General features: G+C 35.6%; 1 protein-coding gene across 5 annotated transcripts in view; it reads right to left on the reverse strand.

Moving 5' to 3' along the window:
* Positions 1-27,957, reverse strand: part of DLC1 (DLC1 Rho GTPase activating protein) — a 243,040-nt gene that overhangs the window by 134,119 nt on the left and 80,964 nt on the right. For all 5 annotated transcript variants that reach the window (XM_072334570.1, XM_072334569.1, XM_072334568.1 and 2 more), the window contains 2 exons: positions 26,169-26,318; positions 23,857-23,988 (listed from right to left, as the gene is read on the reverse strand). In XM_072334570.1, the coding sequence (XP_072190671.1) occupies positions 23,857-23,988; positions 26,169-26,318 (282 nt within the window). The remainder of the gene's footprint in view (positions 1-23,856; positions 23,989-26,168; positions 26,319-27,957) is intronic.

Genomic DNA, 27,957 nt, shown 5'->3' on the forward strand with positions numbered 1-27,957 from the left:
TATGAAAACCTTGTCTTGGCTTGGAAACAGATGCGCCACAGATCCTGAAAGTAATAAGTAGGTCCAATCCTGTGAAGTGCTGGGCATTTGTTGTATTTCCCCAGGATGGTGCCCTAATAGAGTAGTTTCTTTCTGAATTGCTACAACCTTCTCAAACTTTGTGTGGCATATTACAAAAGTACAGTTCATGGTTTCTAAGCTTTCAAAAGGTTCCTGCGGGAAACAGCACGCAAGAGTCCAAGTACACTCTTGGCTTTCATACCAATACCAGTCCCCTGGGGAGAGTTTGACTTATTCCATATTTTAGTTAAGAGAGACTCATTACAAGTATGAAACATTTTCTGAAACAACACTTTTGACCGAATCTCATGTTCACACTCAACTCTCCTAGAACCAATATTTCACAAGCACTTAAAAATATTCCTCTCCATGAAGAATTGTGCAAAGTACTCTAGAAAGCCACAAATCCTACAAAAATAGGCTTTTATTTATTTATTTATTTAAAGCAGATATTCTGCAGACTGGCAAAGCAGAATTTTGACAAAATAGCTGAAGTTTGAATGAAAAATGGATTTGTGGATCTAATAATATGAGTATGATAAAGTTTAAATTCATCCACATTGCATCCCAGTTTTGTATGTAAGTTTGAATTACAAAGTTGCCACGGGAAGGGTAAATTTATTTATTTATTTAATGAATTAGTTTCTTGTGTCTTGGAAGCTAAGCAAACAGAAATAGGGCTCAGTGAAAATCAACAAACAAAACAGACAACCCTGTAGCAATACTTCTACCAGGAAACTGGCGCCTGTTTTTCATTGGAAATAGTACAACTCTTTTTTTTTTTTTTTTTCCTCTCATTGGAAACAACAGAACAACCCTTGACCACCCAAGCATTTCAGACTTTCTAAATGCAATGACTGTATGCCGAACTTGATGAGAAAAGAATATATTGTGTTATCAGAAAAAATCTCGTGTGACAGAAGTTTAGAATTAAAGTTCTATTTTACATTTGCCTGTGTTTTGACTGGAGAATAAAAGTGATGATAGTCATTACCTTGTGGCCACTGAAAGAGAAAACATTTACTAGCTAGTGCCAAGACAAGAGAGCAAAGGAAAGAAATAAGACAAACTACAAAGAGATTAGATCAAGACTTTTCAATCTGCCTTATGATGTTCCTTTCTTTATTATTTTGCATTTCAAATCTCATCAAAAATTAACATCATTTGATTCACTTTTGATAGACAAATCCTATTCACCACCATCTGAGTTTAGCATGATTTAGAAAGAGAGGGAATGGAGAAGCAGGGACTCAAAAGGCTAAAGACTATTAATAGAAGTTGGATATCTTCCAACTTGTGAGGCTAAATGAAATCTGCCCAACCATGCTGAATGAGATGACTGATGTGACTGCAAGACCAATAACATCTGTGAAAAAGTCAGGACACAAATGGCTGGTGACGCACCTCAAAAGAGCCAAAGATAAAAATAATAATAATAATAAAAAAAAATAATTAAGCTTTCCAGCTCACCTATGTCCAAGAAAGATCGTGGTGCACACCTCGGAATCAGTATCCAAACAAGTAACAGGAAGGCAATCCTTCCTGTTTTTATAGCTTCTTATTTGAACCTATATAAAATCTGAACAAACAACAATTTCAAGGTGCTGTTGACAATCTCAGTGTTATAATCACGAATTACACAACACTGAAAAATATTTCTTGCTCTTGTTCCTATTGCAAGTTGTCTAACATTAAATACTCCAAGAGTTAAAAAAAAAACAACAAAACAAAAATCAAAAAAACAAAAAACCACGAATGCAGTCATCTTTCCTTCTACACTATCATTGTCTTTTTAGTGCGTTTTCTCTTTAATTTAAAATGAAAACGCTAAAAATCATGATTTCCACATGAGTATTTTTCATCTTCTATGTGAGTACACCTAATATCACAGAAATTTCATAGAACAAAGTAAAATAGAGCAGCTAATATGATATTTTTATTTATTTATTTATTGGAGTGAGAGAGACCTCTGCAACCATGTCGCACCTTTCCAAGGATGAGCAGGAGGAATGGATTCAACCTTTTTAACTAGGCATTAACTTAACTATTTCTTAACTTAACTATATTTTTAACTAGCTATTAACTTAACTAGCTTTAAAAACTTAATTCAAATCAATGTCATCTAGTAAAACACATCAACAATTAACTATCCTTTTACTGTGAAGGTTAATGTTGTTAATGTTAACTTCAATTGCAAATGAATCCACTTCTGTCTTTGCTGGCAAGACTTAAAAGCCATCCACTCTTTGGTATCTTTTCCACATTCCTGTTTAGAGCGATCAAACCACTCATTACCCTTTGGGCTGATTTCTAAGTGCTTACCAGGAGCTGAAGATATGATATACTATCAAAGTACTCACTTCTCCTGAAGTGTCAGACTTGGCTCTTAGTGACAAAGTTAACCCCAGTTCCACATTTGCATATTTAATTTGAATTACATGCAGATAAATGATGTTTTGCTGGAGTAAGCACTGAGCATGATCCCAGAACACCATTACAGCTCCACTACAAGGAATTTGGTAAAAACAAACACCAATTAAACATGCGAGAGATCAAGCAAGCCTTCCTCGAGATCAGCAAGCACTGAATTGCATCCTGTATCAACCAAGACTCTACTTTCACCTGACCTCTTCTGACTTCAAACACTAAGACACTCAATATTGTTTTAGCCAATTCAATCTCATCTTGATGAGATACTTTACCTGCCTTCTCAGCTTTGCAATCTACAGCTGAGAGAAAGCTTGAGAGAACTGCTACCTAGGAGCCAACTGATCACACCCTCTTACTGGTGATCCCATTGTAGCTATGCCATGTAGTACTGCCCATAGGAAGGAGGGGAGCTGTTGAGTTACCTCATGCTCAGCAGGTCTTCTGTCACCTAGTTCATAGATTGACTGATAACAGAAAGCCCATGCCTCTCTGTCAACTACAAAAAAGACTGGGAAAACAATTACCCTCTACTACTCTCCAGGTACTAATCACAAAATATCAAGACTGATGACTTATCCTGTAGTGTTTAGTTAGAGAAGCCATGTAAAAGAGAATACTGAAATTTTGTTTAAAATATCTTTTGACATGATTCAGCCCATGATAACTAAATTATTTATTATTTAATTTAGTTCTTTGATTCTTGAAAATAATTTTCTCAAAGTAACTTAAGTTCTAGTTACAGGGAGTTATTTTATCACTTATACACGACTTTGAAATTAACGGTTTAATTTTTACCCACTTTTGAGACAATAAAAATCTTTTAAAGTCACTTAGGCTGTAGAGCAGGGTTTCTACAAAGAAATACTCTGTTAGTCTGTCTCATTTGGATGAGTTCACCACATAAGTGAAGAGCAGTTCTTTAATGCAGTTGGCACAGCTTCAATGAAAAGCAGATCATGCCATGACTTAGAAGAGTCACAGATGGAACTAGCACAATTTTCCTTATAAACTGTCTTTCAGTGGAAGGACAGCTGTAGGCTACAGTTGAGCAGAAGTCAGTTCCAGAGCACCCAAAATCTGGTGGTTGGAACAGATCTACCTGATACAGTGGTAGAAATACAAATGCTATGAAAACACCAGAACTCCCAGTGATGAATGCAATGGTTGAATAGCACTGATGCTTGCAACAGTGGAAAATTCATACACACACAGGCAGAACCCATAAGACACAAACATACAAAGAGTGTAATTACTAGTTTGAAGAGCTGAGCTACAAGAACTTTGGTGAAAACAAGGACAGCTAAAACTGCTTCTGTGGGAACTTCAGATAACCACATGGAATTCAGTGAGAAATAAGAAAGAATTTTCCATACATTTTATGGAACAAGTTACACAAACCACATGGGTTCAGACAGTATGGTGACTAACTGCTTGAAAGAACTGAGTTCCTTATATTTTGGAGGATGATACTGACAATGATTCCTTGGGGTTAGAATTGGCTGATAACACTGTCAGATTACAAGAAGGCAGGGAAGGTAAAAACAGCCAAGATTTTGCACTAAATCTTAAAGATTATTGACCAGTACACAACAGTGATGTGAACCAGAAGCAGTACATAAGAATAATAGACAAAAAAAGACAATAACAACAATCCAGTGGTTAGTATTTCAGAGAGAGAAAAATCTTTACAAAGATCAAATTAGACAAGAAACATATACAAATTTTTATTTTAAAATATCCTGTCTGTTTTGTATCAATAACAACAGTCTTTTATTTGAATTTCCTACCTGATTCCTCAGTTAAGCTTCCTCTTTCTACAGTATCCCCTATATTTTCCTAGCCTAGAATAACACTTCCACCAAGCATTTTTCATATTTCAAAAACAACTTACTCATTGCATTTGCCATCTGAAACTGTTTTCATCTTTATCTGTAAAGACAGTCAAGACTCATGAAACTCAGATAGAAGTTATTGTTTATCATTATCAGATTCTACACAGCACTGTCCAAAGCACTATTTTCATTCCTACTCTTTCAATCCTTGCTTCTGATCCATACTCTGATAGTGATTTTGATCCCATCAATTTACTTTCTCCCAGTGTGTTTTCTTCCCTGCATGACTGTAACACGATGGAAAGCATAGCGATGATAGGGTAGCAGCAAAGTCATAGGCTGTAGTAAGCGATGATATGCACAAATGAGGCATCCACAGACACAGAATCAAAAGAATCTGCTTACCCTTAGAAGGCCTCAGATACACAGGAATCCCCAGGAAGATACCCTTGGCTCCACTGCCACCCTTTGAATGAGATCTGGGAAGGGGTGAATCCTGACTCCACCCCTTCTGGTCACTCAGGTGCACTACATACACCTGTGCTCCCCTGGGTTGGCCCTGCCTTCAAACCAGGTGCTTAATCACTGTTTCAAGCAGTGACTTAACATTTCTGCTACAAAAATAAAAATGGTTACAGTATTTTGCCCAGGAGCTTTTTTTATGTCTCTCCCTGTTGATATAGAATCAATTATGAATCCTGGTTTGTCAATTATTCAGATTTCTCTGGATTGCTCTTTTTCCCCCCAACACTTATAAGTTTCCCTCAAGTACTGTCCCCAGTTCAATGTTGTTTGAAATAAGGCAATAAGGAAATGTTTTACTTGCTAATCATTCTTTAAAAAGATTAATGGCGATGGTGGTAACTTGTTAGTATCTTTGCTTTCATTCTCATAAGGTTAGACAGCTTACACTTCACAAACCTATTTTTAAGTGGTGACAGCATTATTTGTATTACTAAAGCACTCAAAACCCACAGACTTGGACCACAACCTCATTGTGCAAGATCCTGTACAAACAGGGCAAAAGAATTACCCATACACCAAAAAGAATGCAGCTAGTCTAAAGCAAGAATCCTTATGCAGATTGCTGTGGGAGTATGAGTGTTTTGAGTAGTTTGAGAACACTCTGGTCTTGACTGATTTCAAACTTTTACAGAAACCCGAGCAAAAGAGTACACTAAGGAAAACATTGGGCTAGTCAAGATAGCTTTGTTGATGTATGCGAGAAGAATCCCTAGGAGCACAAATCTGATGGTATCCAGTCTCTTGAAATTGCAAATTTTATCCTTTAAGGATTTTTCTGAAGCACTTAAAATCTCATAATCCGAAATATCTATGGAATTTAGAATATTTTTATATTTTTAAGTTTTCCAAAGAAAGATTAAAAAAAAAAAAAAAAATCTGCTGTGATCATGTTATTTTCTTTGTGAAACATTTTCCCATTTGTCACGAAGCACAAGCTGTCTTGATCCTTTCCATTCCTTCTACTTCCAGTTTCCTGTCCATGTAGATCATCCAGTTCTGAAGGTTCCCAAATGCTCAGCCCCTGTGGTACACAGCTGCTCCAGAGGCCAATATTCTCTTATGACTCCTCTTCCCTTTGCCTTTCATGGCTAGGAGGATTAGGGGAAACAGTGATAATTCTGGAACTTCTGAAGACTGTTCAAGAATTCACAAGACACATTAATGTATTTCACGTGCTTGAAGGGCTATACTCAAATGTCTCTATAGCGTGTAAGGATGAGATAACTGCTAAACCTCAATCATTGCCATAAACAGACATATCAGAATTTGTGAGCTGCCCAGATCTATGACACAGCACATAAAAATATGCCTTAAAGATTTTATTACACCTTGAATGGCATCACCTCTAAATTAATGTTCCTTAATAGCTACTACTCTTTATGAGTCATGGATCACATGACTGAAGCATGTTTAGGTCAGTGCGTGCTTACATTTTGAATTTGTTGCCAGATTAGAGTCTGGAATGCTATTTATTTCCCCACACGAATCTTTCTCACTACAACTTCACAGCAGTTGAGCGTACTCATAGCAGATAGGTCATTAAAGATAATACTAATAGTCAAAGGAGACTTCACAAGAAAAAGGAATTTCTTGAAAACTTTGTCACTGTGACAACAACCTACTTGAAACTTAAACCACAAAAAGAAACTTATATTGAATAATGGCATAACACAGCACTGAAAGTCTAAGAAGTGTCCTAACTTGAAGGAATCTTCTTCACATGCTGTCATAAACTCCACCTTCTCCATTTATAAGGCATTAAGGAAGTCTGGAATTAGTAAACGCAGGCATTACACAAGTATGGCAGCCCAAAAGAGCATGCTGATGGGCAGGCACCCCCAAAACACTGCTTTGGAATCCTTGCTTCCCTGCTCTCACTACTGCTGGCAGAATGGAAGCAGCAGGGGAGATCTGATCAAACTCACGTTCTGCAGGGCCCTGTAGCAGTACCACTGATGACCCCAAGTGATTAGAGGTCAGCAAACTTCAGCCTGAAGCAACCGTGCTCTGAACTTTGGCACATTCTGAGTTGACTCCTGCTGGTTTGTTGCCTTTGGCTCTTATCTTGTAGTTTAGCAAGGATTGTGAAATTCTGAATAAAGTTACAAGACAGATTGGTTCTGGCTCTATGACTCAAGGTCTCCCTCTTCAAATGTCCCCAGTCTTCAAAATTCCTTTGGCAAACCATCTCATCTTTCAGCTAGCATTTTCCAATAGGTGTGTCAAAGGGCCCAACAACAAAAAAAATCTGTAAATGTTAAATGCTGTACAGGAACATTATCAGAGATTCTTTAAGGCAGCACTTGCAGTTGGACAAAACTACCTGCATTCTAACACTCTTTGCAAATACACGCTTTAACCTGTAACTGAGAAAACTCTGCTTTGAATCCAGTACTGTCTGATGCTTTCAGGTGAGAAAAAGGGAATAAATATTTCAGAAAAGTGCATCTTTGGAATATAGGAGTAAATGTAAGAGAGGAGCTTTTTGCAAAAGTTAGTTAGACTTATAACTTCACTGACTCCCAAATATCCAAGTTGCCCATGAAATAGGCAATAAAGTTACTTCAACTTCTGAAAACTTTTTTGTGAATTTTATTTTTGAGGATGAACTCAGAACCTTGACAGGAGTCATAACTTCTTCACCCTCAAAGGTACAACTGAAGAATATATTAACTCATTGGACTCCTTTTTTCTTGTCAGTTTTTTTCCACCAATGAGGTGGTTCTCAGAGAGCTGTAAAGGAATACTTAATGAAATTTAAAAAAACTTCAGTGATAAAGTGGGAAGTGGACATGGGAAAATTTGTAACTTATAATTAAAAAAATACATAAAAATGTTAAGCTTATGCAAGGTTCTTGGAAAAAAGCAATTTTTTTTCCAATGAGGAAAAAAATCTCAATTTCAAAAATACTGGATATGAGACTCACTTCATCATTAAGCATACTTTGAGAAGTAAATCACATTCAGCTAAATAGTCTAATACTTCTCTGCTGATTTTTACCTGCAAGAAGGTAGTTCCTACTCGTAATGTGTATTTCAACATCCATTCTCCCTTTCCTCTTTTTCTACCCCTTTTCTGAGCTCTCAGAATCAGGTAAGAAAATGATTACAGAAATTTCATTCTTTTGCCTTCTTGCTTCATTAGTCAAAGCAGTTACTGGAGAACTTCTTATGCTAGAAAGGAGCTTTGAACTGCTCTCAGTCTAAGGTTTTCAGAATCTACAGTTGGATTACAGATAATCAAGGCATTGTCAAATGTAATTAAGGAACAGAAAATCACAGAGTTCAGCTACAGAGGCAACAGAAGCAGAGACAGCAAGAGTTTCTCTTCATGAAAATCAGCATAGTCCTTGGGGTCACATAAGAGAAACGTTCAAGAAACGTTTGGATGTTGTGTTGAGGAATATGGTTTAGCTCGGAAGTATTGGTAATGGTTGGACTAGATGATCTTCTAGGTCTTTTCCAACCTGAAAATTCTGTGATTCTGTGATAAGATGCAGTTTACAGTATTCAATGGCACGTAGGTCCTCATTTTTTGTTCAACTCAGCAGATGTCTACTTGAACCTCTAGCCATCTAGATGCTTTTAAAAATATCCACCTTTCAGGTAGTTTTCAGAAATTGTAAAATAATGGCTCAATTAAGAAAAAAAAATCTCAATAATTCAGGACCTTCTGAATGTCTTCTTCAGCATGAAAGAAGAAGGATGGTTTCTCAGTAACCAGAATTTCTGACTTTTAAAAATATTTCTTCTCTTTCTCTCTCTCTCCCTTTTATTTTTCTTTAAACATGCAGTCTAACATATCACATGCTCTGATTTTTCTTTCTTACCTCTTCTGTAATTCCAAAAAACTATTTGCAGGACATACTAAACAATATGAGATACTGTGTATTCTCCTAAGACTAGAGAGGTCTCAAAACACTCTGAAATCCCTACCCATGTTGAAACACCACTCAGTGTTTGCAACTGCAAACTGGATCTTGCTTGAATAAGTTCTGTGTTGGCGAAGTAGCAAAAGAAAAATTAGAAAGAAAAATTGCATGTGACTGTGTAGCAAAGCTTCACAATGAGCCAGTATAGTTCAGTTTTAACAGTTTGTAAGCTGGAAATAAAACTGGCTGTATTACTCTGTCATATTTTTACTATATGCCTTATTTCTATCACACCTTTAATTTGCCATGGAAATAAGGAATTCCTGATTTTTTGTTCACTCTACATATTAACCATGTAAATCTGTGAAAATAAATTTACTGTTTCTGTTCAGATGAAAGTCCTATATTTAATTTTACTTCTTCTAGACAAACCTGTGTCATTTCCAAAAAAATATTGAATTTTAAATATTGTTAGCTTCAGGTTTTCAAGAGTTACCTTTAGCAATTGTTTGAGGTTCTTTGAAACTCATTTTAAAGAAGCAGACTATTAGTCTCACTTTTGTCTAATTTTGTGTCTACTTATCAATATTCATAAGGTGTCTTGAACACTTCTAAGAACATAGAACTACAATATAAAATATTGTTTGAGAGCTAAAGCTTTATAAAGACAGTGCTTGCACTCTGCACTCTGGGTTTCTGAGAGACTGTCATCTGCTCCTCTCCCTTCTCTTAAGTGGAATCCTACTTCAGTCTCAATGGCTTGAAATTCCTCACTGGCTGCTTCTCATGTGCAGTTTTTGTTCGCCTAACAAACACTACAGAGCAATAAGCTTAGTCAAGGGCTGAATACTGTCTACTCAGAGCAGGAACCAGAAACTTCAGAATGACTCTGGAAGGCTGGAGAATCTCTTCTCTGTCACTTCTGAGCAGCATCTGACATTCTGTATTGCAATGCAATACATTCTATGCATTAATCTGTATGTAATGCACACCAACTTTATTTAATGTAATCATATTATTTCAGTATTTATTGCAAGGTAGCATACAGGATATTCCTATGCAGATGTAATGATATTGGTTTTGTTTTATTTTTCTTTTAAAATAATGAGAATAGCAAAACCACATATAGACTTCCTAGTAAATGATGGTATGTAGAACAAAAGTTCAGAGTGTAAGCCACACTTCAGGTGAAAGAAAAAATCTCCAAAACTTTTCAAATCTTAATATTAGCACACAGATACTTTTAAAACACAGTAGAAAATCTAAAAAAAAAAAAAAAAAAAAAAAACACAAAAAAAACAGAGAGAGAAGAAAAAAAAGGAAGAAAAAAAAAGTGTCAACAGATTGGAATGTATGGTTTCTATATACAGAAAGCACAGCAGAATAGAAGCCCATGCCATTCAATTAACAATTTACAACACCTTCCATGTACAGTGCACTGCAGAAAATGGCAGGCTGTTTCATTTCTGTATTTCCAGACGCGTGTCATTTCCAACCCCATATTTAATAGTGTGTGACTGCCTGAAGGGGAGAGATCAGAATGTGTGGCATGTCTCACTGAGAGGAATTTTGTGCATTAAAAAACCCCAAACCAAACTCTTTCAACTATTAAACAGAGATGCTCACCAATTCCCCTGCTTCCACCCTGGCTTTGAAGGAAAAAAAAAAAAAAAAAAAAGGGAAAAAAAAAAAAAAAAGAGAAGAGGAGAGAGAGAAGAAAGAAAAAAGAGACAGCACAAAGCAGGACATAGAAGAGGGAGCGACAGAGAGGAAAAGAGACAGAGAGAAAAAAAGCACAGGAGTAAGCAAATTCCTTATGAGAAAGGTGTATGTAAAGGGCAAAAAGAAATGGTTTTCCATGATGTCACTCACAGCGTGTCTGTGTCTGGAAAAGTGCTTGAAATGGCAGACATGGATTTCTTCCATCCCAGTAATGCAAACTATTCCTGCCACGTTTTCAAACCATGTTCCAGGAGTAAAGAATACTTGTGTGCGTAGCATGAAAGAAGATAACCTAGATATTTAATCACTACCACGAACCAGAGTTGAGCAAGTTTATGTCCTACCATTTCCTCTTTACCTTTTAAAAGTCAGTTTTTCCGATTTCCTCCCACTTTGTAATTTTCCCCTCCCCTTGCTTTTTTTCTCCTACATTTCTCACTGCCTTCAAGAAGGCGATGCAAAGTTCTTTTCCTATGTCTTCACTGGCAGGCTTCTACTTTCCTGCACTCTCCTTCTACTCCTGAGAAATCAAGCTGTTGTCGCTACTGTTTCAGCTCAAATTCTGTTCCTTTGTCCCCTCATTCTGTGCTCCTTTGCTTGTCTTGGATCCAAGCCTGAAATTCTTTCTTAGATAAAACTCACAGGAAATTCTCACCAAAAAGCTTATTTACATATAACATTTTTTCCCCCCATTTTGTACTGTTTTTCTTTCTCAGGATTTTGCATATTCTCTCTTCAGCTCAATGAATATTATTTAAGAAATCATGAATTAAATAATAATAATAATAATAAAACAATCAAAACAATGCCAAACTGCACATAAATAACCACAGCTATAAGTGAAGAAACAGATTCATGGGGGCTGAATTCAATCTTAACAAGATTTTATCACGGGTTTACTTTGCCATAAAAGCCACAGGTCTTTGGTACATGGCCCAGAAAACAACAAATATCTATATTTGCTAAAAATGCAGACAATTCTTCCACTTTGTTCAAGGCACAGGTTATCCAGAGGAAGAGAAGTAATTTGAAAGCTTAGAGGGAAAGGCAAAACTGTATCTGCACAACCGTGCCAGCCATGTTGCTGAAAGAGCTACAGACCATGGGGAAAACATAATATACTGGAGGGCTCTGTGCCATGATTTGGTGTTAATAACTCTACAGACTTTAATGCAAAACACAGATCCACAATAAAAGCAGAGTGGGCAAGTCAAAGGGAAAAGAAAAAGACAGAAGAAAAAAGAAAAGGATATTAAAAAAAAAAAAAAAAAAAAAAAAAAAAAAAAAAGAAGACACAAAAAGTATGAAAAAATTGAACAAAAAAGATGATTGAACAAAGATGAAAAAAAACATTAGAAAAAGAAAAGCAACCAAAAAAGAGAAAGGAAAAGAAAAAAAAAACCTGAAAGGCCACTTCAAAGATTCACAGCTAAGCTAAAGCAAAGCATCATTTTAAAAGTCATCCTGTTCTTTCCTGTTTTTCAGTACACAGTGCAACCAAAGGCATTCAGTTCTCATAACATCCCAACATGGGTAATATCTCATCAACCACTGAACTTCTGCATATGTATACAAGGAGATTAGTTGAAAACAGTTTTGCATTAAGAAGCACCACTGTACAATAAATAGAGCACTCCCAATCATCCTGTGTGACTTTCTGTAGGGAAACCACTTTAGTGGCAAGGTAGACTCAATGATTTGTAGAGGTCCCTTCCAACTCCTACAGTTCTACAATTCTGTGTAAAGGGAAGGGTCATGTAGGTCCAAGTCCACAGGAGGATTTTCAGTTTGTGCAGTTACATTACACTAATTCCTTGCAAGGTATATTAAGTACGCACAGTTGATCCTAGCTACAGGACTTGTGCTGCACTGTTGGAATGAATAAAATTGCAGCCTTTATCAGCTATTGGCCTTCTACTGGCAAGAATTACAAGTTCTTTCACAGATTTGAAGTTCTTTAGTTACTGTTCCCAGAAAACCTGCAACCAATCTTTCTGCATCAAGTCTCCAAGTAGCTCTCTCCCTTTCCACTGCGTCATACTGTCTAGGAATTAAGAACTGCTCAGCATTTCTGGAACCCTCTCTTCTGCTCTGGACATTTTGAACTATACCATTACTATTGGACAAGATTGAAACAGTCATCAGTCTATGAATATTTCTATTTTAATGCCATTTATTATGCTTTTATGGAGAACATATTCTGCTCAATTCAGTGCTTTAAGATCTTGCTCAGAGTTACTCTAAAGATTGACATTATTAAAAATCCTTATGCTCCTTCTCCACATGTGGTAATTTTTTTCCTCCAACATGGTCTCCAGTTATTTTCTTTCAATGACAGTATTCTAAAAATGGTGAGATGTATAAAAGCAGTAGCTCATGTAATACATCTTTCATTTTTACAAGAGATTTCAGATTCCATCTTCTCAGCAGTTTCCCAGTAAAGCTTGGTATTTATTACTTGTTCTGAAATCATAAATAAAGCAGAGATGGCATGTTTCACTAGGACAAGTTATACTGAGATAAAGAGCTAGACAAGAGAAATAGCTACCACATAAGAGAAAGAACTCATGTCACGGCTTTCACTCATTGTATGCTTATGGTTGTACTAGATCAGTCTAGATTAGATTTTTCAACCTGACTGACAATTGCAGTAGATTACAGAATGTGTATAAGCATGGCATTCTCAATGGCAGCTGAAGGGAGTGCACATTGTACAAACGCTAGGCCATGGGTGTCCAACTATTTGGCTTGCGGGGGCCACACTGAACAAACAGGAACTGTCTGGAGCTGCATATAGTATATGTATATATCTATATATTTATACTTATACACATTAACTTTATGTTTTATTAGAACATAAAAAACAACAACAACAACAACAAATGTAGAACAACTTTAAACATAAAACTAGTGGGACTTTGTGAAACAACAAAAAAAATCAGATCAGGCAGATCTGATGGAGGTGGCTGCAGTTCTCAATGAGCTCTCAAGGTGTTCACTGGCATTTTGATGAAGCATTACTCTTCTTGTGCTTCACCCCAGATAATAAGTGTTCACAAATGTGCATATTGCCAAAAAGCAATGACATGAATAAGATGTGACTGTGAAATGAGGGACATTTTTCTCTGATATGAGGGGTTTTAGAAAAGTTTAGTAAAGAGACACGACCAAAATTTTTTGCCTGATTGCCACCCTGTACTTTACATTTGAAAATTCAAAGGTAATGTGTTTGTGCCTGTTGAAAATGGAGTTGCAAAAGTACCAAAAAAACTGATGATTTTTTTTTAGAAATCTTGAAACCTATTCCTGAATTCCTTTATCGAAGTGGAAAGCATGGCTGCATATTCTTCACCATTCACAGGACTGTGTTCAGTCGGTGTATCAAAAAGCATGCCATAGTTTGCCTCAATTCAAGCTACCATAATTGAAGTTTAATTTTAAATGCTGTTATTGTCTGAAACATAGTACAGGTAAATTGATTTTCACATTGAAGATGCATGTTTAATTCATTTAAATGAGCAGTTGAATCCCCCAAAATCTGCTAAATCTGTGAGCCATTTTTAATTTTCACATTCTGACACAAATTTTCCTTTGGATTCCATAAAGAACTTGATTTCACTTTACTATCATCTATTTAGCATTTTATCCCAAGTTAGCAACCTTCCTTCAGAAAAGTAAAAGATGTCTCCTTAATCAGCATCCATACTTTCAAGGTACTTCTAGAACTGCAGATGATTCTGTCCCCTGGACTTCATTAAATTCACAGCTTTGATGATGATTTGCATGACATAATCAATTTTTAAAACTTTCATGCATGGATTTTCTTGATGTCCAGTGCAGTGATATTTCATCAATTGTGAGTTGATGGTGTTTTTTTTCAGTTTATCTATTTTGTCTTTGCAAAGCATTCCTTGATGTGCACCAAATTTGGCAGCATGTTTCTGCACATAATGTCTTTTCAAATTGTAATCTTTGAAAACTGACATGATAAAATCTGTCCTTTACTACGTTGTGAAATTTCCTTTGTCTCTTTATCTCAAGTTTATGGGAGTTTCAGCTCTTCTGCAAATGACCACCTATTTCTGCATTAATTATCCAACCACTGATTCCAGCACCACAATGTTTAAGCCAACTTTTAAACCTAATGATGACAAATAGATTTAAGATGAAATACGTCATTCATTTATAACATTCAGCTAGAAGTTTCTAGCAAATCAGAGAGCATGTCCATATCCACAAACCAGCAGAAGAAAAGATAAGATATAGCAGTAAGTATGACTTCACGGGAGGTTGTAAATAACAAGATGATTTGTCAATAATGGGTAGACCACTCTTTTTCCTCAATGATAATCACTTGCAAACTGATGTCTGCGTATTTCTTCCCTTTCACAATATAAACAACAACTTAGGGAAAACAGCAGGTTTAGGGAATTTAGGGAATCAGCAGGTGATAGAAATGTTCATTTACACTTTTTTTTTTTTTTTTTTCTACTGAGAACATCTGGCTATCAAAGTCTCACTGTGCTACTTCTATATACCAACTGAGAAACAGACTAACAACTAATTAAACCTGATTTATGCATATCAATCATTTTGTTAAATACTTTGTAGAACAGACATTCCCCTAAAATCAGTCAGTAATCTGTCACCTGGATCTTCATTGGTACCAGTTTTTAAATAACTAGGATTGAATTGTTATTCAGAATAGAAACATATAGTCATAAATGCTTTTTGCAATAATTATCTTAAATACTTAATTTTGCAACAAAATGTATATTCCTCATTAGAAAGAGCAGTGAATTTATCTAAAAGTGATATTAAAGTGTCACATTTTTTCCTAGTTCTCTGTCTCTCTCTCTTTTTTTGTTTTGTTTTGTTTTTTTTAGATTCTTTCTATCTAACATTTACCTGCTCCTGTAACCAGCCTCAGCTGTTTCCTACACACTCCACGTAAGCAGAACAGGAAGTTAGATGCAGAATGTTAAGTTGGGGAAGTGGGTGGTTTTTTTGGCCATTCTAATTATTAATTTTGAAAAATACTGAAATAAAAAAGGAATTTTCTGAGTAATTTTTTCTCTATTACTTGTATGTTTTTCCAGGACATCTCTATTCATCAGCTAAACAGAGATTGATCTTTTTCACACCAGTTTCACAGTAATTTAGAGTATCAATCCGAACCCTTATATTTCACATTCCAGCTCTAATGATATTCCTGTAATCCAGACTCATCCTCCCCTGAAATTCAACATATCTTTCTTTTTATGCAGAAACCTGACATGCTTTTGGGTCATGGTACTGAAGTCATCTTACAGGCACACTATGGAAGTAAAATAATTGAAGTACAGACTCTCAAATTCTGTAAGATAGAATACCAGTAAAGCTTCTGGGCATAAGGTATTCATTTGGAACAGAAGTGCATACAACTGACATTTATATCATGAGCCTGAATGCTATGTAAAATATCTGTGTAACAATACTTATTAATCAATGGGCCATGAGTTAATGTTTTGAAAATAGTTATAGCAGGCATGAGAAACGTTCCTGTGCATGGGAAAGGTGACAACACATGGCATCTAAAAGGAGTATTCCTTGTCCTTGTGTTAATTCATTCTAATCGGTAAACATTTTAGTTCTGACACAGGCCTTAATTTTGCAAAAATACATTTATATATACATTTGTGTGTCATTTCTAACATACATGGTTTTGTTGACTTAAACAAGCTTAATCCTGTAAGAAAACACACAACTGATTGTAGAGTGAGATTAAAAGACACAAACTGAGCCTGAAATTTTAAATTGTATGAATTTGTGTGATTCACATGATTGAAGTTCAAGTTATTTGCTCCTAGGGAACCTGGAAAGCTTTTCTTTTCATCTGCTTATAATCATCTAACAACATACATGACTTCTTTGCTCATGTGGAAAAGATGTAATTTGTGATCACAGGTCTGAGAAACTCTTGAATTTAGCCTCTTTGCCCACTACATTAAAGACTGACAGAACTGTGATGCATTGAATGTAAAACATTTAGGCATGATATTTTTGTGTGAAAATATACACTTGCTTTTTTTCTGAGCTACTTCAGTACTGAAGGATTCAAGGATGATCATTTTCCACCTTAGTGTACATTTTTCTTAGAGAAGAGTAGGTTTCCTATTCTCAAACACACGAGGTTTGAAGAAAATGTGAAAAATGAAAAACATTCAGGATTTTGCAGAGCAAATAGAGACTATCTTCTGGAAAGGCTGTGCAATGTTCAGTATTTTTCCTTCACATTTGGGTGTACTTTAAGCAATAGCAATGTGCCAAAGAACCATAGCACTCTAGTGTAATGGGCTTAACACTGTCAAACCCACATCCCTCCTATGGTGATACACATGCAGCTGTGATATTACATCATGTCAGTTATTATGCAGCAGGCTTAAAACATGACATGATTTTTTTATGGATACTGGCACTTAATGTACAAATAAATGACCGCATGCGTGAATACAAAATAAAGAATTCCTAATGTGAAACTTAAAGTTCATCTAAAAAGCTCCTCGACATCTTATGCTCATTAAAATATGATTTTTTCCTCTCTAACTGTAAATTCAATTCTAATGATATATTTCTAAAAGTATCTCTACACACTATAACATCCGTTAAAATTTCCCTCCCAAGGAAAAGCATCCACCTCTGTTTCATGATGTAATTGTAACTATAGGTAGTTAGGTACTTCTGTGGAAGATGAAAAGTTTATGAAACTTGTTCCAGTCGATACGCTCAGTTGTGCATTATTCTATTCAGTCTGATTGCTTGTAATGGGGTTAGCATCTGATGTCCCCATCGTAGCGCATTTACAAGATGTAGGCTGCAGATGGCAGCATACAGTGAAAAATATTAAAAAGTTGTATGTACAATACATTTAATAAAGTTAATGCTTAAGTCATAAACTTTTCCTTCCATTTATAGAAAGAAAAAAAAACCAATAAACAAAACAAAACAAACAAACAAAAAAAAAACAACAAAACACAACAACCCAAACAGTTATTGTGCGTAACCAGACACAGACACTGTTGAAAACAGCGTCAGCAGTACTCCAGAAAGGAGGAAAATGTGAGGGGAAAAAACCTGTGTATAAACATAGCTTCTACAAACGGGTTGCAAAAACAGACAGAAATGCAGACATGCATTCTGATATCTTAGGAAGAACTCAGAAGTAATAAGGCTTAGCAACTCACAAAATGGATATTCAGTTAAGATTCCCAGTGTTGTGTTGGGACAGTACTTGGAAACAAAAGCTCACAGCCTAATATATATCTGGGTCATACCATAACTACATAAGGAAAACAAACGTTTCACTGTGGTAACAAGTTCCCATGCACTTTGGTCACTCAGGAATCAGTACTGAGGAACAGTGAGAGAAGCTATCCCTGACCAATGCAACACTGTAGAAGACATCATAACTGGAGTCAGTATTTTTGATTTAAAGTCTGGGAGCATTCCAGGAGCATCTAACTCACATTGCAAAAAGTGTTAATTCAGCTTTTAAGACCTGTGGCTTTTGGAAAGCTTCATAGCAAAAAGAGAACCTCTGCCATTCACAATTTGCTTCTTAAAAAAAAAGTAAAATACGTTTGGAGTCAACATAGGAAGTTTTACAAATACAGGATACAGATTATTTGGGGGTCAACCTGGAGTCAAATAAAAAGTTTTGAGAGTTTAATGCAAGAAACAGCATAATCCTCTTATCTACTACAACAATGGCAAATATAGATTCATGGTAATAAGTATGTAGAGCAAAGTCTTTTTGGGATCAAAAACAAGGATGTTAGAATCCAAAAGTAAATATGATCACTTTAAAATTCCTAGTTCATTGTCAAACCCTGTATTCTAAAGCACTTTTAACACAGAAATGAAAGCTGACAAGTAGTACTAACTTAATAAACGTGATCAGATCTTAAAATGTTTTCCTATAATCAGTTGATGAAGACTCACTATTTTTAAAGGAATAATATTTTAACTAAAGTTGCAGAGTATGAGGCTCTCTCCCAAACATCTACAAGAATGAATTCTAGTTTTGCCTTAAGGAATAAATGAAGAACACAGGCAGCAGCATTGTTAAAAGTTAAATCTACTTAAAACAAGTGTATGATTCAGTGGGACCAATATCTACCACTTTTCATGCAGTATGACCCACTGTGAAAAAATTCTATGCATGATTTCATTGAAATATTCTAGATGCTGTTACTTAACTATAGCCCATTGAATTTAGCAAAAAAACAAAACAAAAACAAACAAAAAACTCCACAAAAAACCTGGAAGATGTAAACATTTCAAGCAGTGGCTGTCCTAATTAATAATTGTTTAAGAACATGTAATTCTGAAATCAAGTTTTCCTAGCACTTAGCATAGATTTGAGCTTAATTTCTTAAGTTATAAAGCAGTGCAGTAAATTAGCAAGGAACTTGAACTCTATTTTTCAAATTTATAAAACTATAAAATATTACTTACAAAATGAATGGTCTTCCCCTAAATAGCTGAGGTTTTAAAATATAATACAAATCAAAAGCGTATGTGAAAAGCAAAATTATTTTGGTACATACAAATGATCTGTTTGCAATACTGTCACCTAAATAACAGAAGCTTCTTTCTCAATCCAGTAATAAGACTTTTGAGAATGGATTTAAGAGGTCATCCAAGCCTCCAATGAAATCAGTAGTTGCGCCTGAATCCCGTTCTAGTGCTTAAGCCAGACCAAGTCATTTTGTACTTGTGGGCATAACTGGTGCCTAAAATAATTTTGAGAAATGAATGCATTTTAAGAGAGCCATTACAGCTAATCTGAAAAACTATCTCTGAGACACCAGCTATTCTGGGGATAATAGATTTCTGATTACTGTTGTATGGCATGATTAAGGCTGGGTTGGAAACTGTTGAAGTAAGAGAGATAGGATAGCTAAAAAAAGCAGCAGGAAATAATCAAAGCTTTACAGCTGTTTGTTGGTTGTTGTTGTTGTTTTTTTTTTTCCTCCACCTGAACAGCAAAAGAGATCAGCTCTGAATAACAGATGTTCAAGGACAAAAAACTGACCACAACTTCTAGGCTTTTGTTGTTATTGACCTTTATTCAATTTTTTATATTTTTTTATACCTAGGAAACAACAACAACAAAAAAATAAACAAAATTATGATTGACTCAAGCTTTCCTTAAGTAGTTAAGTTCTAACTGCACACTGGAAAAGGCTATTATAGTTTATTTCTTGTTATTAAAATATTTTCAAGTTTCCTAGCTACGCATTGTTTTCATAATAATCAAGAGATTCAATATTCAGTCATTTCTGGTCTTAATTGCTGAACAATGTTATTAAGTATCCAGATGTGTGGCATTAGTTGCAGAAGGCAATAACACAGATATTTGCATTCCTTGCTCTCCAAATCCAGACCAGACACTCCCACTTTTCAGTGTTTCTCATGACTGCTGGGGCAACACCATGTTGATAAGCCTATTTTTTATTTTTTTTAGAGGTGATTTACAACTGCCACGTGACACATACATGCTGAATCTGAAGCTAATATGCAAAACTCATTGTTTATTTTGGATGAATAAAAACCCAGAACATAGCAATATGCTAATTACAGAAACATTAACATACTTTACTATGCAAATATAAGTAATGTCAAGATGGCACTAACATTTCTTAATGTCCTAAATTATGTGGCAGTCTACCCATACTCTATTACATGGATCCATATTTCTGGATCCAAGCCTACCCACTTGTGCACTTTCTCAGTCACTGTTTTATACTGTTGACCACTCTCTATTGACCACACCAAACCCTTACTATGAAATATAATAGTTCAGATTCTTAATCTAAGGGTGAATGACATTCAGACATATACTTCTCATATATACAGTAATGGCATTTATGCTACATCCTGCAGAAACATAGAAATACTTTCCCATAGAAATAGCACTTCTAAAATGCTGTGAGGATAACCCTGATCTTCCTTGTCATGCCTCTGTATAAGGAATAAGGAACACTCTGTGCATGTGCCTACATATATATGCTTATTTGATGGTTGGACTGGATGATCTTTTAGGTCTTTTCCAACCTTGATAATTCTGTGATTATATGTTTCTGTGTTATGTATACACATACAGTGATCCCAGTATGTATACACATACAAGCATGGATTTGACTAGTTGTCAGTGAATTTTTATGAAGCGTCAAACAACTTATGCATGTGTACACACATACAGACGTGGTTCCTTAAAAAGAATATTTACTAATTTACTAATTAATTTGCAAAAAAAACCTTTTAATTCATATTGAATTTTAAATCCTAGAAATGTTGTGGAATATTTCATAAAATCTGACGATGAAAATTTAAAGCTTCCTGGTTTTCCATTAGTCATTGACTGAATAATTTCCACCAGGATTATCACATCAAATTCCAGAATAGCATGGCATTTTTAGATTTATTTTTAAATGCATATGGATCTTAATCTTGAATCCACATAGTTAGTCTTAAACAGTTTTCCTAACTATTAAAGTCTTGCAAAGTAAATACCTTCTGAGTTGTTCAGGAAGAAATAGACTTGAATCCATATCTGTCTTATTACTCTCATCCTTACCACCCTCAGTCTGCACAAGAAGCTTCGCTTTAACTATACGTTCTGCTTTTGATGCAGTCATGAGTTTGATACTGTTTATTTAAAAATACCACAGATTATTTCATTAAATGACTAATTACAGTTGTACTCTTGATTACATATTAATACACACAACAAATTTAGAGGCTGAGCATCTGGAATCCTTGAAGATCTGCAGTTGCACACAGCAAAAAGGAAGTGAAAATCATCAAAACAGTCCCTCAGGATTATAAAGTAAATTGCTGAGTTTCCTGTGTAAAGGAAAACTATGACAAGAGCCTTCCTAACAGAGAAAACACCACATCTGAGGATTTTCACATGTAATATCTGCATGGAAATCAACAGGTATCAGAGGTAACCCTGGTCTCTTTTCTGGGCAGTGTTCCACAGCGATACTATTTACCATTTTTAAAAGACCATCCCAAGCAGAGTCCAATGCTTAACAAGACTAGAAGAGTATGAGAACCCCTTTGCTACCAGTGTGGGATTGTAGTCTAGTACCAAACAGCAGGCTGTATAGCTGCACGGGCCAGAAGAACAACAGCACTAGTAATGCCAAAGGTTAAGGACTGAGAACTGTTTTCTCCTAGTGCATTCAAAGGAAGCATATGCTTTCAAATATAGTTTGCAGGTAGGAAGGCAGCTAACGTTTCACACACTTCAATCCACAGCACATATCAGCACTCAGTTTGTGGATCTGAAGGGTACAGAGCAAAAACAATCCGAAACAAACAGAAGATATCAGAACCCAGTCTTTACGCATTTTTCAGGAGAGATACACTCAAGTAACAATGACAGAAATTTTTGCGCTTGATCTTGCTGTGACAAAAATGAGAACATGGTCTTTTTCTGAACACACTTGGTAAATAGATTCCATACCCAAATTCCACTATAGAGTGTGGTAAACTGCAGCAAGCAAAACTTTAGGAAAGGAAGTTACTTGGAGGAAATTTAGATTCACTTATCAAAAACATTAACAAAACAGGATTCTGGATTGTAGCTCCACAACTCACACTATATTTAGAATTACTCTACAAAGGAAAAAAATAAGTGATATCTTCAAAATCACATACATTAAAATGTATATTGTAAAATAATATTCTTGTATATCTTCAGCACAACATACTCAGCACAAAAATCAAAGAATAAATAGCTATTTAAAAAGTATTAGCACATACTGTCCAACTTCAAGGAAAATAATCCACACCTCTGAAAAGCCAGGAAATAAGATTTTCCCCAAATATCCATAGAGACGCCCAAATTTAAAAAGTGATGTTTAATACCTCAGAGAGTGTCTTCTCCCTTCTCAGGATCTGGCGAAATGGGATATCACCTTCCAGCATGACATATGTACTTATTTGAGAATTTGTGCTGCATTGTATGCAGTGACAGAGTGCAGAGCACTCTATTTGCTACAGTTATGCACTGATGATGAATTACAAGTGAATTTATTTTTGTACAATGAACAATCCTAAATGTAAATGTTTATTAAAACTTTTGTTACTGCCTCTGTCAAAGGTATTCATTAATTTGCTATTATTGCAATGTAGCGACAGTTTGCCTCCATTTTACTTTCTATAAACTTGCTATAAACATATATTTAAGCTAATCACACTTTATATTTTAATATTTTATCCTAGGGTTTCTGCTGGTCCAGTTGCCAGCAGTAGTAATGATGTCTAACTCTGCTTTGTGAGATAGTGGAGAGAGTAAGCACAAGTGGGAGCAGAAAGTTCGCCAGGAGTTTCTGAAAGTCAATATTTTCTGTACAAGTGTATGTTATGAAGAAGGACTTTTCAGTAGATGGACAATTGCAAAAGACAGAACCATCCTTCTGAGAGCTATGAATGGATACAGAAGACTGAGAACTCCATTGCTTACAATCTGAGGAGTAAACTATACAGCAGTGCCTGAGAAATCAGCAAATCTTCACTTATGTGAGTAGTGTAAAATACAGGAAGACACATTAAATATGTAGAGAAAGAGTGTATGCAAGGAACCCCACTAGGTGCTTAGAAGAATTTCTATTAAAAGTTGGAAGTAGTGCCTGGACCTGCCTGTGCACTATACAACAGGAATAACTCCTTTTGAGTATATTGCTCAAAGCTGGCACAAGTCCCTATAAATGGGTTCTCTAGCATTTTTAAAACTGCTTGGCAAAAGCTCTTTGTCATCTAAACTCCCAGAATTGTAGCTCAGGAAGTGTGATTCCAGCTTGTGCACACTGGCACCTGCAGGAAAGCTTCTCCCTGCTCAGAAGCTTCCCACCGATCCCAAATGTATGCAGCTCTCACCAAATTCGTCTTTGGAATGACATTTTCCCTTCAGCAGAGTAATACCTCTTCTCACAGTATACAACAATTCAGCCTTTCAAGAGGACTATGAGGACAGAGCTTGGGAATCATAAATCAAGCTATATGACTCAATGGCCTTTTTTTCCTCTGCCTCCATTCTTCAAGAGATTTCAGAATTGTTCCAAGTGACTCCACTACAGGAAACATTATCTTCCAAAGTAAAACAGAAGCTAAATTCTCAAATGAAAATTCAACTTATAATCAACACCTGAGAACAGCATGTTCAAACATGTCAAACTTCTAATTTGCCTTAGGATTCTCTGTCACTCAGAAAGTATCTCGGAACAACTGGCATTAGTAGTCCTTTCTCTTCAGTGTAACATGCATTGCTCTGTGTGACCAACATAGGGAATAGTATAAAATTACTCTATTTCATTTCCAGCTTAAGACTGCGTGTGATGTCAAAAACAATCTGTACTCACCCCAGCCTTTGGTTTAGCTCCAGAAGTGGCTGCTGAACAGGATGATATTTGATCAGGAGTATGGATGTTAGGAGACAAGCTTGTCTGAGAATGTCTTACATCTGCTCCAATTTCAGAACCAGATTCACCATCCTGGTAAAAATTACAACTGTCTTTAGTAATATGAATATGAAATAAAAGTTTGTCTTTTAAATAATGTTTACATTTATATAGAACCACTCAAACTTATATGCTTAATTCCCTGTATAACTGTAATTCCACATATTCTTTTCAATCGCTTACACATTCTCTTGCTTTTCTTTTCAATGTGGTGGTTCTCATTAACTGCTGTTATGAAATTATAAATCACAGCTCACATCAAAGCTAAAACTTCCCTAAACAGTAGAATGCGGGAGAAGAAAATCAGACTTCTGCAGCCCTGAACTGACATTTTCCTCTGATGTTCAGCATTTCCTGTGTGCTCCCACCTTCTGTCTCCCACAGCACTGCAAGCTCAGTAAACATCTGTAAGCCATTACACAGCTGAAATGACATCACTCTGCAGCAGTTTATACAATTCAGAGGTACAGCTCTAGTTCTTTTGGGCTCAGTAAGAACTTATCAGCTACATGTAAGAGCATTTTTACTAGAAATAACTTTTAATGACACTGGTTATATTGATTTTTTTGTTTGTTTGTTTTGTTTGCTTGTTTTTAAAATAAAAAGCAAAAATTGTAATGTTTTATTTCTGAAGTAAAAAGAAGAGCATGTTTGATTTAGTGTATAGAATGACGATTGGAGTTTGTATTGCTTGCAGATATATTGCAACACTTACCTGGTACTTAGCTAGCCATGTCAAGGAACTGCCCCATACTGGCCAGACTATTAGCTGAGGTGCAGCCTGTGAATGCAGTGCTTGCAAAAAAAGCCTGAACTATTAACCCCAGCTAACACTGTACATATAAAGCCTCAGTTTGTGAATATCATGTTCCTAGAGTAGCTGGAAAAAGGAGCAGAAATATCACAGGGGCTCCTGAACTGGAAATAAATGATGATCCTTTGATTCATTAATTCTAGTTAAGTGTCTGCCAGGAAGAAGCTGCTGATTAGACAGATGTCTCTGCACCTTCTTTTGGTGAGCTTCTCTGCAGCCTGGAAACAGGCTCCACCTCTGATTTTCCTGCATGCTTACTCACACAGATTGTCCCAACTCCCTATTTTGTTGTATGAAATTACCTAAAATGCTGACATTCATTAGCAAGATCTGTCATATTTGAGCTTTCCTCTTCCATTAGTGCCCAAGGAAATGATGTGAATACAATGAAATCCAAAGGGAATATTTTAACTATTAAAAATATATTTATGTAATAATCTATAAAAATGATTATTTTTATCTTCCAAAACCACTGAAACCTAAATACAGCTTTCCTCATCTATAGACAACTCACTAGATTATATTGCAATAATGAAGTCTGGCTTACATAGGAAAAACCTCTCATATTTTAGAAGACAATATAACCAATAAAAACAAACTATCTGAATATTAGCCTAGACATTTTGAGGCAGTACTTCTCAGGTTTCTTAAATTGAAAAACAGCTGCTACACATGTGGATAAAATTAACAGGAAGCCTGCATGAGAACACCTTGGGTCAGTCATTTCAGGTTCTTCACAGCTACACGTGTAAATGTTTTTCAGGAAAAAAGAACACATCCATCATGTTTGTGTCCTGTATAGTCTCTTCTGTCTACTCTTAGCAAAGAATTTTATTTAAGTCATTTAAATATATCACTGAAATGAAGAAAATAATTTAAAACATTAAAATAATTTGTGTGATTTTAACCAGATTCCTGTTTTAAATGATAGAGGATTTCATAAGTACATTTCCACCAAAAGTTCCCAGGATCATCCAATGAGCAGAAAAAATAGACCTGTAGATCATACTTACTTTCAAATGAGACTACTTAATATCAAGTGACACAAACTGCTCAAAGACTGAAGGAGATCCTGACTCTGTGTTGACTCTGCATTTATAACAAGTGATAAAAAGAGACCCAGACATTTCCTGAACCTGTGGTCCTTATTTTTCATCTGGGGAACTTTCGCAATGTTCCTTAATGAAAACATGCTAAAAGAAAATTTTGGGTGCCATTACTGCTGCCTTCAAAACACATGTACAAAAACCCCCGACCAAACAACAAAAAAACAAATTACTTACACAGATTTAGTTCTGAAACCAGTAAGCTGATGAATGTTAGGAGTAAAATAATATATATATAAAATATAATTTTACAAAAGATTTTACTTAGAAAAATAATAAAGATACCAGCTTACAGGTATATGCCTTCTTTTGTATGTTGGAGTGCTGGATGGGGAAGAACCTGCACTGAGAGCATTTTCAATATCCTGATCCAACTGGTCCAGTTTCATAATTAACAGCACCATTGAATCTAGCCGTGATCGATCCCGATCTTCTGTTATTTCCTAAGGAACAAAGCAAAAAATTTCTAAATCTGAAATAGTGTTTTTTTGTTTTTTGTGGTTTTTTTTTTTTTTTTTTTTTTTTTTTTTTTTTTGCTTATTATTTAACGTATTTTCATGTCAAATTAAGAAACAGCTCTTTTTTTGTTTGTTTCAAGTAATAAATGTTCATTCTTTTCAGTTAATACTATCTTTTTCTTTGGGTTGGGGAGGGGAGGGACTCCATTGTATTATAAATTCACTGAGAATTGATGTACCGTTGGGGAAACAATAGATACATATATTTAATGTATATTCAGCCAATAAATTCAACAGATGTGCACACTTAATACAAATCTATTGTTGTTATTTCCTTAGCACAGCTACTCTTTAAAGAGCTACTGATTCTAAACACTACTTCAAAAATCACCCACGTTAATTAATTTGATTGTACAAATTTGAAGGATAAAGGTTAACATATAATTGAAATGGGGAAGAAGGAAGTTAAAAGCATTTTACAGCTGAGGATAACTGCAAGTATTCCTTGTGGAGCTCATCAGCATAAGAATATTTCAGTTCTTGCTGTTTTCTGTCCTGGTTAGTAATTTTTGATACAGATGAGATACATTAACAGTCTGATAGACATAGCATAGTAGGTACTCTGGAAAGAGAGAAGGTTGAAGGATGTTAAATGAGAGCCTGGAACATCCAGTTTATACAATTTATTTCCCTGCATTCATTTGCAGCAAATGGAGGCTAAGACGATCTTTAAAAGAACAACTCAAAGTAAGATCTTCAATTAGATTATGTAAATAATGCTCTCAAGGGCATATTATCTCAGACAGTTCCTCTTATTGCTTTATATAGCATACTATCACAAAAGTTGGCCAGGCTTCAAAGTCCAGGTATACAAAAACCTCCATTGATACCTGTAGGTATTTCCAGAATAGGAAATTACAGAATAGGAAGTTCTTACTTGAAATAATATTTTTACAATTCCCCTCCTCCCCCCAAGAAATGGGGAAAAAAAAAAGATGGTACAATTGCTTTATTGTTCCTAAGCAGTAGGGAACCTAAATGCCCAGATTATCCAGTTCTGATAGTCACATAACTATTTTTCAGCCAAACGTACTTCTCTGTTTAGCAGGACCCCTTCATGAACCTAAACTGAAGCTAGAATGATCCTATGACAACATTACATCAAAACAATGTAGCAATTAGTGACTTGGGCTAAGTTTCATTTTCAAAAGGAAAATTAGTGTCCCAAGCAATTCAAAGTGATGTATTGAAACTTTGTGTATCATCGTTCTAACCCATCCAGCCCACTGCCCACAGGCTTCACGCTACCCAACCCTGCCTGCCCTGCAGCCACCCTCTGCCCCATGCCATCTTTGCAGCAGCTCTTCCCCCTAAATGGTCTGACCCCAGGTGCACAGCAACAGCCAAACACTGTGGTGTTTATTATTGCTGATCAATTTCTTGGAATATTTGTGAGTCCATTTTCAGTTGGCATAAATACATTACCCGCACATTTTCAAATGGAACATATAGAGGTACAATCAGGTAGTCAAACAAAAATCCAATTGTCTCTTTACCACGTTTCTATATACCTTTTCTTACTAGAGAAAGATATCCCTCACTTCACAGTCACGCCTTATTCATG

Source organism: Excalfactoria chinensis, chromosome 4 (assembly GCF_039878825.1).
Source record: "Excalfactoria chinensis isolate bCotChi1 chromosome 4, bCotChi1.hap2, whole genome shotgun sequence".
NCBI lineage: Eukaryota > Metazoa > Chordata > Aves > Galliformes > Phasianidae > Excalfactoria > Excalfactoria chinensis.